Source organism: Wolffia australiana, chromosome 6, assembly GCF_029677425.1.
Source record: "Wolffia australiana isolate 7733 chromosome 6, ASM2967742v1".
NCBI classification, from domain to species: Eukaryota; Viridiplantae; Streptophyta; class Magnoliopsida; order Alismatales; family Araceae; genus Wolffia; species Wolffia australiana.
In genome coordinates, this window is record NC_135840.1 from 18241970 (window position 1) to 18254723 (window position 12754).

General features: G+C 35.2%; 1 protein-coding gene across 2 annotated transcripts; it reads left to right on the plus strand.

Moving 5' to 3' along the window:
- Positions 1-291: 291 nt before the first annotated feature.
- On the plus strand, positions 292-7774 carry HEB2 (condensin-2 complex subunit H2-like protein). 2 transcript variants are annotated; one of them, XM_078577427.1, is made up of 12 exons: positions 292-953; positions 1036-1135; positions 1903-2006; positions 2073-2215; positions 2450-2840; positions 2922-3097; positions 3681-3854; positions 3934-4032; positions 5295-5396; positions 5475-5633; positions 6330-6655; positions 7620-7774. In XM_078577427.1, exons 1-11 carry the CDS (start codon positions 740-742, stop codon positions 6621-6623), a joined length of 1956 nt encoding a protein of 651 aa, XP_078433553.1. In that variant the 5' UTR covers positions 292-739; the 3' UTR covers positions 6624-6655; positions 7620-7774. The 2 variants fall into 2 exon arrangements, with proteins under 2 accessions (XP_078433553.1, XP_078433554.1); XM_078577428.1 differs by having other exon boundaries at positions 293-953; positions 6330-6650.
- The last annotated feature ends 4980 nt before the right edge of the window (positions 7775-12754 follow it).

Sequence of the window (12754 nt, forward strand, 5' to 3'; positions counted from 1 at the left end):
TGTACACACCTGTTATATATCAATAATGCTCAAACTACTAAACTATGATTAATTATCAATCAAGAACAATATCCTTCTGGGACACGATGTGATGACGGCTCAGATCAAATCAGATACAGTTGAAGATCGGCATGCTCTAAATAATAAATTTAATACATGTCACCGATGAACGGCTCAGATCAAGTAAAGTGCATCTGTTCTCGACCGCGAGACCGGAAGATCGGACGGCCAGGATTAATCGGTTTTTTCTTTATCAATATTTACTTCGTTCAAACTATATTTAATGGTGGAGTTGCTGGGCGGGAAAATCGAAACTTAGAACAGTTCCCTCTCTCGCCAGATCTGCATACAAAATCGGAAGAAGAACGCGCCTCGATTCTTGGCCGGAAATATGCCACTTCTGATGTTATATGGTTGATTAATTTCCTGTCTGGTATTGTTTGTTGCTATTTCGATTGGAATCTCCCGGAGTTTGGTTTAGATTTGGGCTCATCTTTTGAGTATTTCAGCTTCGGATTCTGGAAAAGGGCAGAATGTTGGTCTGTGGTCAAGAATGCTCTTCGGTTTGATCATCAATTGTCTGTATAGTCTTGTTTGTTACCGTTTCCGTTGGAATCTCGCGGAGTTAAGTTTAGATTTGGGACATCTTTGGAAAAGCTCTGTTTGATATTGTGGAAAAAATCAGAATGTTGGCCTGTGGTCAAGAGTATTACTTGACTTGTTGATTTCCCGATTGAAAATGAAGGATAAGAAGGGGAGAGCGGAGGAGGTTGACTCCGTGGAGTCAAGAAACGGTGAGAAATTCCAAATCTTGCAGCCAAATCGTGACCTAGAAGTAAACTGGACTGTGGATTTAGCTAAGAATTTGGAGGAATACCTTCTAAAGATATGTTCTGGGGAGATCGACGCCGATGGGGAGGAGATGGGGAATCTCTCCATCAATTTCGCCGAGGGTAAGTTCTCGATATTCTCATTTAATTTCTTTCATCAAATTTCGAATTTTAAAGAAGTTAGTGGTAAATTATGTCGTTCCAGCTGCGATGCTTCTCCAAGGTTCGATTCAGGTCTACAGTCGGAAAGTGGAGTACCTTTATCATCTTGTTTTGCATGCAATGGAGTTCCTTTCTAGTGAGAAGTATAATTTCTTACCCAGTAACATTTCTTTTATATGATCCCCGCATTGGTTATTATTCTTTATTTATGAAACCCTATGAAATCTTCTTTTCCCTCTGTATTTTGAATTTCTTATTATCAGAATGATCAATCTTAGCATCGCAATCATTTTTATGTCTACTTATCATAACAGATTGGAGGGTCCGAGGCTTTGAGTTGTCTGTTATCTAGATTTCTTTTCCTTCACGGGAAACATTTTTTTGTTTGAAGAAATTCACAGGAAATAATGGTATTGATGAAGTAGTTATGAATGATGAAACATAAGACGAATGTTGGGTCTAGTGGTCGAGGGCAATAACACTAATGACTTTTTTCATCCAAAACCAGTCACTGAGATCATCATCGGGATCATCGGCAGCCCGATTGACGATGGCAATTTTGTCATTGTTCTTGTCATCCTGGCTGATGACAAATCACGATGACGATTTTGTTAATGCCTCCTGTCATCTGAGTGAGTTTTACAGAAGGATAGTCATGACCCTATATGACGCCTCAAAATTATCGTCATCATTCTATCTGTGGACGAGAGATGGTGATAATGCTGAGTTTTTAGCCAAAGTCGTCATCCTCGTGATGATGGATGACAATGACATTGATTTCTTGTCATCGTATTCTCGTCATTGTCGAGGGTGACCTCAAAAATTCGAAGTTTCAATTGTGTTATAAAATTAGTATGCTGATTCCAGTTCATGAATCTACATCATCGTGATCTTAGCTTTAATGGCATAGGCACGATCGCAATGAAAAGACTTCGCCTCAGCTTGATGGCGGGGATGACCACAGAGTTACTGACGAGGATGATGGAACTTTTCTGGGTTTAGATGATGTTCCTGGTAAATTTCACAGGTCATGTCTCTTATCCGTGTGTGCTGGTTCCTCACTTTTATGAGCTTTTCCAGTTGACCCAAAGAACTACCTGGATGACGACGACAGCACAGGCGATTGTCTAAACCACGTTGTAAAGCCTCCTCCTAATCTGGTTGTGCTGGAGGGAGATTGCCTAGATACCATCTCCGAAGCTAGTAAAATGGAATCTTACTTGGTAATTATCAGAATCTTTTCTTCATTTCATTGCCCGTGTAAAAATAAAGAAGAAATCGTTATTCTTATGGAAATTTTCTCTCCATTAAAACAAGATACAGATGGTCTCCATTACCAATACCCTTAACCTAACCCCTAAACTCTAAAACAGCGTCAGAATTTCCTGCATATATTTCCTGACGAAATATTAAAGTTTCCTTTTCTTATCCTGAATGAAGTCGTAGCACTTTTGCAGTTGTCAACGTGCAACTTCTACGAGGATTTTCTCCTTGTGGACCCTTATGATGCTGAAACCGTTGACAGTCTTATCAGGGATAAGAGTAGAGTGAAAGAACACAGTGTCACTCGTAGATCTAGTGCAGTGAAAATGAACTCTCAGAGCTCACTGCATTCCGAATTTTTTGAAACATCCGGTGGTAAAGTGCAAAAATCAGCCAGCAAGAAGCAAGCTACTCCCTGCCCCATGGAAAACATGTCATCTGGACAGGATGCTGGGCCTCATTCTCCTGAAAATTTAGAGCCAGGGTATCCTGATAGTAACGATGATTCTGATGAAGAGCAGGATCCATGGGAACCTCTGAATCCTCATGAAGCGGGAAATTTAAGGATCAAGCCTTTTAAAAGATGTAAGCTGAGTCACCTCATATCTTCATGGACTTTACTGCGATCTACCTTTTTTTTTAGGTTTACATTTGTTTCGTCTTCAGGTAGTATCTTTAAACGAAAAATGTTGCATTTCAACAAGCGAGAGCCTACTGGTTTGGAATTCCCTGAGGCCAAAGTAGAGGGGACAATTGATCCTGAGTTAGCCGAGTTATTTAAAAAGCATGTCGAAACCCAAGAAACTCCGCATTCACCACGGTCACCGCCATTGCTTGAAAAGGTTTGTCTAAACCACTTAGAACGTTTTCCTTGTATTTTTTCAAAGAAGTGTTCTGCAGTCTGATTATGATTGGATCAGGTCAGCTTTGATTGTCGGCACTCTGAGCCATCCAACCACAAAAGTAGATGATTGGATTGATCAGATCAGCAGGATCTTGATTGTGCTTAAATGCTAATCTGATCTCGTCTTGTAATCTGATAAAGGATTCTCGATCTGATTTTGTCTTCTCAATGTGATCAATCCATCAGGGAATCATATTGGAAGGCTTTGTTTGTAAAATGGAGAGCTGCAACTTGTAAATGGGCTGTGGAAACGGAAAGAGACATCTAAAATTTTTCGTTCATTTTGCAAGAAAATTATGTCTTGGTGCGACCCACCCACCGTGTGATCTGATCTCAGATTATGATTGCCAAAGGCATTGGGTCACGATCGACATGACTAGATTGAGATGGCCAATAAATTTCATGTGCCTGATACTAGACCAAACCTACCATGGATCACGAGATCAAAGACTGTGTTAATATTTGATTATTGCATGTACGAACTGATTGAGTTATGGTGATGTACGGGATGTGTATTTCAGCTGAGACAGTCACTTCTGTCCAGAAATGATAACGATTACAATGTCATGCATGATCTTGACGATGAAACCAATGAAGCTGAGGCTGAAAGTGATCATATGGACTCTATTGGCGCTGATGATCTTGACCTCAGCCAGAATTTTATTAATATGGATGTTGATTTACATCTTGAAAAGGTTCGTGTGGTTCACATTGTTTTTAGACCTTTTCTCCAAAGAGCATTAACAATGACCCGATGCAATTATTTGCCCGCAGCAACCAGATGATGGTTCAAAATTTAATGCTAGTGACATCTTTACAAAGAATGATGTGGAAGGAGAAAAAAGTCTTGAAGATCTCTGCCGTTCTCATTTGGTATGGAGGATTCGTTTTCTGATATTTGTTGCAATTGTAGGTTTTGCGGTCAATGATAATGTCAATGTCATCTTTTTTTTGGTACATCTGAATGATCTTCTGACAAGGTGGTGATCATCACTGTCATTCCTTTTGGATACAAGAAATGAATGATAATATGATGATGGAGAATTTTTCATCATCATCTTTATACATCTGAATGATCTTCTGACAAGGTGGTGATCATCACTGTCATTCCTTTTGGATACAAGAAATGAATGATAATATGATGATGGAGAATTTTTCATCATCATCTTTATACATCTGAATGATCTTCTGACAAGGTGGTGATCATCACTGTCATTCCTTTTGGATACAAGAAATGAATGACAAGTTGATGATGAATTTACCAGGAGATGATTCGAATGTATGGTAATGATGACGACTAATTCAATATTGGATGATTTGGCATTATGGCGATGGCTATTCATCATTATCTTTCTGGACGCCAAACCCTATGCTTTTGTGCGATCAGATTCTATACTCTATGTTTAACCCTTCAATGTGAATAGTGATAATCGCCCAATTTGATGCTTTGTGGTAAGTGAACCTCCCATTTGTGTCTTCCATCTCCATCTCTGTAATTAAGGTCCTAGGATGATAACAAATTAGTCATCATCATAATCATCAACAATAAAGATATTTGTCACACGCATCATCCCATATGAGAACAAATTACTAGAGTGTTGATGACTCATTATCATCATTGTAATAGTCATGCTGGATGCGGAGGGAGATTCGAGAGTGAGAGACGGACACATTTAAAGAAAGAAAAAGACTTAGTAATGTGCATCATCCCTAATGCTTGTCATCTTACTCATCCATAGCCATGGACAACTGCCAATGATAAGTCGTCATCGTCATCCTATCCGCAGATGAATGGTGGATTAAGGATGATATCAGTGATGGCTCATCATCATCATTGTCATCCTGAAGCCAGATATGGAGAGAGAGTTGACCGAGATAGGATAAGATTTAGAGAAAGAAATTAAGATATAACCTATATTTGTCATCCATTGACATTGTCTTTGTTCTTGTCATCATTGACGAGTCGTCATCACCCCAAGCGAGTGGCCATGACAATATATCATCATCATCCTAACCGTGGACAGATTACAAGGATGATGATGACTCATCAGTATCCTTTCATCATCATATCATGGACGCCAAACCATATCTCTATCCTGCCATGATAAAATTAATCTCTATCCTGTCATGTTCAGGATTCCCTTCTTGCTAGCATCGTAGAGGCAGAGAAACAGACCGAAATGGCTGCACGTGTTTCAACATGGAAGCAGAAGATCGAGCACACGTTGATAGCTGAAGTCAGTCTGGAACACACAACAAAGCCACAATTTTCTTATTTTTCTCTTCCTGACTGTCTGAATGTTTGACTCATGCAGGATTCACATACTCCATTTGATATACATCTGTATGGAGAAAAAATCCTGAACAAGCTCTCCGAAGAAGCTGATGATAATATGGTCATGGGCTTCGCTGATATCGTTGCTGCTCAACCCAAGAATGACATTGCAAGAACATTTTCAGCTCTTCTTCAACTGGTAATCCTCTTTTCTTGCTATGATGGGCATCAAGCATTGACTTTTAGCTTATATTGGATGAGAAGAGGGCTGATAAATCCTGCCTTTTTTTGTAATCTTCGATGATCCTTGCCACATTTTTTTTACCATGATAAAAAAAAATTGATGGTATCTATCAATTTAAAATACAAATTGCAATAACAATTCCTATATTTTTCGTGAGTGATCTTCTTTGTCTTGCTCTGCTTTCCAACTAGACTGCACAATAAAATGAACTTATCAAGTCGATTGTTATCATCTATCCTGCATCATCATCATTCAATTGGATAAATCCTGTTTTCAATAATTCATTAGGCTCTTTCTTTCCGTTGATAAAATTGCAAGATACAAGAATACATTTAATGCATGTGGTAACGTCTAAGCGTCGTTTGTGTTATAATCAAGTCCTAATTCCTATCGCCTCTATCTCTTGACACTGCTTGCTGAAGTATTTTTCAAGCTAGATGTTTTAGCAATTATAGTGTCTATATCAATTTAATGTACAAATCCGATCAAATACAAGTGATAATTTCTCTCTTTAATGATCATGATTTACCCTAACCTAATCCTTTGGCCTCTCGCACAATGCCGCTTATCGCCATGATGGAAGTAGTTTTACGCAATTTAAAATTTATATGATTGGCAAGATGGTCGTTTGTCTCTCTCTTTTGACTTTAGGTCAATGATGGGGCGGTTGACCTGGAGAGAGGGAGCTCGGTGGAGTTGACGTGCTTCACGTCAGCTAATACATTCCGCGTTAGACTATTGAACCGAGAGAGACGTGGGCAGGCAAAAATCGCACAGATGAAGAGAAGGTTAAAGTCACCACCAAGCAAGAAGACATTTAAGGCAGAAGACTGTTTAAAGTCACCTCTTCAGAATGGGACGAAAGGCAGTAGGGTTAAATGTTCGACTCCTGAGGGCAAGAGACGGCGACGGCCCAGATTGGTTGACCTGCCGTCAGCAAGGTGACCGTATTTACCTCGTTGACGCCGCCAGGTTAGGTATCATCTCATTTCTACTTTTGTTTCATTTTACAAATCATTTGTTTTCTTAAGATTTTGTTTTTGATTTAATGCATCTATTTGTACTTAAGATGTTAGAATAGTTATCTTTAATTTATAGTTTTTTTATATCTTTCAAACGTTTTTATAGTTTTATTTTAATTTTTAGTTTTCTTACCATTTTGATGACACCGCCGTGGTTAAACAAAAAATTGATTCCGGCTTCAGGTTTCAAAGATATCTCCTTTTATAGTTTTATTATATCTTTCAATTTTTTTTATTGTTTTATTATTATTTTAAATTCAGTGCGTCCTATCAGTTTTAGTTTTTTTTAAAGATGAATGGTACTGGAGATGCCAGCCATATTTTATTTTACTATTTTTCTTACCATTTTGATGAATCGCTTTGGTTAAAGAAAAAAATGATTCCTGTTTCTGGTTTCAAAGATATTTCCTTTTGTAAAATAAATTCATAGACATTTCCCTGAATAATACCTTTCTGGATTTAATACTAAGAAAACGTTCTGATTTCTACCTATCATTGCAACTGAGTTCTTTATAGTTTAATTATTCTATCCACGGTTTAAAGAAGTCTCTTTAACTATATAGAATTTTATCTCGTGTATCTTATTTCAATGTATCATTTAGATTCGACTGTTGCTGGTGCATTGAGATTTTAATTAAACATTTGAAGTCATCCAGGTTTCGAAGTAATCTAGTCTAGTTTCTTAAAATTAATTTGCCATGCTAGTGCTCATATATATATACATATATATAATCTGAATCCAGATAATGCGAGCTACTCGCTATGTGATTCATCTTTTTATTATAGTCTTTGGGCTCAAGCAAATTACCGGGACTTGAACTAAAGTTGTATTTATGTTTTTTTTATTGTTTCGTAATTATGATGGTTTCCTCCCCGTGTCAATTCTCACAATCTATCGAATGATGATATTGTTTTGTAGAACTGGCCACATTCAGAATGGACGGTGTCGTGGCGGGCGACCATTTGATTTATTTTCATCGCAGTTGATGGGCGGCTACGATTTAGAGAGAACTGTAAGAGCTGTAATAGTTTGTCACTTATCTAGTAGGTTTAATTTAGAATTAGTCTTTGTTGTATAGTGTGTTCTACGATATGATGATTAAGTCCATGAAAGCAAATGTTTCTATTTGTACTTAATTTTGTAAAACACTTGCATGTTAGGGATGTGTTGTGAGAGAGATTAAGATTGACAGGTAGGAGAGTGAAACACGGTAGAGAGAGAGATATACTGACAGTGAGAAAGAATGGAGGGGAGGAGATAGGCATAAAACAAACGCATAGAAGTAAACTGAAATGAGTGGGATATAATTATGTGTATTGAGAGGTGTAGGGAGAGACAGTGCAGTATAGAGGGATCAAATAATATCAATTATAAGAAAGGAAAAGGCCAAAATAAATAGGAAGATTACTAGATACACTGATAGAGAGCTAAGTCCAAAGAGTAAATTGAGAAAGATGTAGGTAGATAAACAATATGATAAACAGACAGTTGTGAATAGCTCTAAACAATGTTTAGATTTGTACAGCCTGGGGAAGAGGGAAAATGTGAGAGAGAGAGAGAGAGATGGCTCACTACATGGGCTGTATGAGGTGAGCTTGCCCATTCAAATCTTAACCGTTAATTTCGTACCAAAACTGACCAAGTTCATTTTATAATAAATGGTAAATCTAAAGAGCTTTTATTGTTTACGGTCAACATGGTTGATTTATCAAGTAACAAATTTCTACTTTGATAAGATTTAAATATCTAAATGGCAGCATTAAAGTAATTTTGTTAAAAAATAATATAGTCTAAGCAGAAGTTTGTTAAAAGAAAAGTTCATATGCTTGAGTTTGTCTAGTCTGACTATTTTTCTGCTTCCTAAGATACATCACCTATCTCTCAAAGTACTTATTCAAGTGAGGCCTAGTCAGTTCCCTTTAAAGGTTTTGGTGTGCCAGGTCTTTTGAGAGGTGCTATGTTCAGACTTTTGTTTCCCATTTGTTTTAACAAGTGCCGAAGAATTTTTTGGGTTGGTGCTGAAAGTTATTGGCTGGTAGATGTTGTGAACTTAATATTGAACTTTTGTTGAACCCTTCAAGTGTCCCTGACAAACTAGTATCAAAGACAATTTGATCAACGTATCTTTCCATTCACAAGGAAGGGTAACACATATTTTTAACATGGATAAATTTAAGTTGACTGTAGAGCGTACAGTAGGCAGATAAGATCTAGAAGCTAATGCGCGGAGATGCTACCCAAATAAGAGTATATCTGATAAGGTTTATGTTTATTAGTTCAGTATGCATGGACAGCTCAATCACGTATCTCGCTTAAAAAATATTCAGTCATGTAACTTTTCATAAAAATGATGTACTAATTTTGAATCTCTAACATAATTCTGCATACTTCTCTCCATTATTTTCCAAGTCTGTATAATGATTTAAATGTACATCTGACCATTTATTTTTATTTATCTTTTAAATTTTTCCTTAAAAAATGAGAAATGTATGACATGGGATTTTATAACATATAATAAATTTAAGTTCACAGATATAAAATTATTTTAAAAATGAATAAGATACAAGTGCAGAAGAATATATGTACAGATCGTGCCTATGAGCAGGCAAGCTGTCTTGATGAGGCAGCCCTATCAGGGTTAGCCCATAGAGATAGCTGATAAGGGCCTACGGTAGAGTAGATCCATATGAGCTTGGTCCTCGATTGATTGAAGCATGCTTTCAGTAGAGGCATATTGAAAGCAATAGATATCTATCTATTAATTTATATAAATCAAATTCATAATGATTTTGCAACGGAATACCATTGAATCATCGTTTGTGCATGCCCAAAATGGTCGTTGTTCAACAGAACATAAGTCTTATGATTTGGATTTCTACAAAAACATGAACATACATTGAACATGTATGATTTTTGAAAGCCCAAAAGCAACATGGGTATGTGGTTTGTCTATTTTGACCATTATTGAGAGGTATACCTATCAGCGCAGCACTGCAGAACATGGGAAACTATATCAAGTACAAGTATAAATACCCCTTTGTAGAGCCATTTATTTCACCTAGACCTTTCACCATGTCCACACTGCTCGGAGAGATGGCCAACTCAAGGATGATTGTCCTTCCCTTAGCAAAGGTCATTGTTGTTCTGATGCCAGTTCTATGTGGTTCTCCTACCAAGGCCACCTTTTATATTAACACTTTTTACTTTATATTCCCTTAATAAGCATACTCAATAACACAATTTGTTACTGCTTCATTTTCATTAATAAATGTATAAATCAACAGCATTGTACATAATTATGACTCTTAAATAATGACTAGAATCTTGTGAGTGTGGTCGCCCTAAAAGGGAACATACAGTAGGAGATGATTGTCTCATTAAATTTTAATTAGGGAAGGACAAGTAAAATATAAATAATTAAATTGTAAATTCTTAATATATGTATTAAATGGGGTACAATGGATAGTTGACGATAAAAAGATAGATTCTATGAGATATTGGAATATAAACTCCTAGACATGAGCCACCTTACTTAGCCAACATCAGTAGGTGGAATAGGGGGCATGTTGGAATTAATCTATATTCTGAAAATGAAGGGATTAGAATCTTGATGGATTCAAAAATATATATGTTGAGAAAAAAAATGAAACTTTAGTTCAAGGGACTCACTGTAGATCCATATATTCTCCAAGGATCAAGGCAATTTTCTACTCAAGCATGGGTTCCCTATCTTTTCTTTTTCCTTCTACAGAAACTTGACAGATATTAAACCAACATTCTTTTACCATGTCGACCAATTTACGAGCAGATCCAAAATCCTTTTTACACTGCTCAAGAAAATTAATTAGATTCGATAACGATAAAACTTACCTCTAAATTTGAACTTTCAAATTTAGAGTCCCATGAATTATCTGCTTCAGCTGTCAGCAAAAATACCCACGAGTTGGATCATTCTGAACCAATTATGTTACTTCTCTCTCTTTTTTAATACCATTGCAACATTATTTTTGGCTTTCATATATGTGTGTCTATATAACAAAGTCATCATATTGACATAAATGTTACATCTTTTATTAATAGGATGTAGCCACAAGTTGGGGACCTCATCACTGCGAATTTATATATATTGGGAAATAAATTAGGTCATTTATTCACAAAATATCACTTATTTTTATATATGCTGCCATCCTTAACCATACTGTCAGAATGGGATAATGAACAACGATTGATAGGCCAATCATTAGTCCAAGTCATCTGTTCAAAATGTTCCCTTTTTAAAAATACCTTACCAGCATAAGTTCCAGAATACGTATAATTCTCACCTCAAAGTTTCCATTCAGTCCATGAAATATATTTTCCAAAATCTTATTATTATCACTAAATTCAATCTTTTACCTTTCAATATTACTTGTATCATATCTATTTTAAATAAATATAATTTTTACCTTCATATTATCATCTTGTTATTTATATTTTTCTAACATATGTTCTTTTCTATTGGTGGCATGTGAATGGTCATGTTTATTAATATATTATAATGATTGAATGAAGAACTTAGAGTTAATCAGAATGAGACAAAGGTCCCAGGTAAGTCTCTTCATGTATATTTTGTTCTTATTTCTGTTTTATTTTTTAGGTGTTTTTTAGCAGTTTCAATGAAGTTCAAATGAAACAATAGTTAGATCTGGATAAAATAGTCAATATAAAATCAATGAAGTTCAAAAGGTTGCAGCTATCATTCATAATATCTCTTATGTCCCTGATCTGAAAACCATCAAAGTGGATCGTGTGGGAAAAAGAAATGTGTGGTATGATATTATTTTTATTTAAAAAACTGTGAAATGTATAGAGTGATTTCAATTATTGATAATTTTCAAGCATAAGAACACCATTTTATGAAGAAGAGAGAAAACTGGAGAAAATAAGGATATCCATTGAGCAAGCTAATACATCAATATATAATTTTCACAGTAGGGACACATCCGTAAATATTGACATTCGCCACTTCATTTTATTTTCCAAATAAAATAATATTAATATAAAATATTACCATTATGATTTAGCACATCAACCTGATAATTTTCAATTGAAAATGTAGGTTTGGCCCATTGATCTTATAAAAAATTATATTAATATCCATAATATCATTATAACCATGGTTAATCTTGTGTCAGTTTTGGTCAGTGTGCCTTGAGTTATATTACACAAGCCCCTTGAGGACTTAAGGCAATATATCCTAAAACTGACTAAGTCATAAATTTTCATCTTACATTCAAATGTTCAATAGTATTATTGAATAAAAGATATCATTTAAAAATATTGAATAGATGACCATGGTGGTTCTAAAAGACAACCATCAGTTATTTTTTGAATATTGGAATGGGTCAATTATCTTATCGAACTTTCCTGCAGTATGAAAACAATAAATATAGTTGTTTAAATAAAATTTTGAATCATTTTTGTAGAAATTTTCTTTATAGATAATATTGCAAAAACTACACCAAAATCAATTCCATCAAAAATACTTTCAGATATAATTTTTAAAAAATTACAATGAAAAAATAGAGGATAGTCAAATTACGTTGAGAAAATCCATTTCATATATACTTTATAAATATAAAATGTTATAAATATTAATTGTATTCGTTATTATTAATATGAGTATTATATTGTCTTAAAAACTTACTATGCCTGCATAGATTTTAAGGCTCTGAAAATTTTATTTTGCACTGTTAAAGTTTGTCTCAAAAATAAAATGCATTTAGATTCTAAGAAAATTCAAATTCATTTTTCTGATTATGATATTTCAAAAGATGTATTAATAGTCACATAGGAACTCATTAGGTAAATCCTAATTTGATAACCTAAAAAACATTATAAAGCCAATAATAGGTATATAACTATTTGTTATATATGGGATAGTAATAGAATAATTCAAATTATTTTGGTAACTTTTAAATGTCTAACTGATGTAGTTTTATTAACTGTTATCGTGAGAAATCTTTTTCCAAAGGTAGTCACGACTGAAACCAACGGCCAGCTTTCCAATCATT

Excerpts from the sequence above, each read along its gene's own strand:
- HEB2 (XM_078577427.1), top strand. The coding sequence starts at position 740 with ATGAAGGATAAGAAGGGGAGAGCGGAGGAGGTTGACTCCGTGGAGTCA. Across the intron at positions 4,033-5,294 it reads ATCTCTGCCGTTCTCATTTG|GATTCCCTTCTTGCTAGCAT; the intron begins GTATGGAGGATT and ends TGTCATGTTCAG. Across the intron at positions 5,397-5,474 it reads AGCACACGTTGATAGCTGAA|GATTCACATACTCCATTTGA; the intron begins GTCAGTCTGGAA and ends TGACTCATGCAG.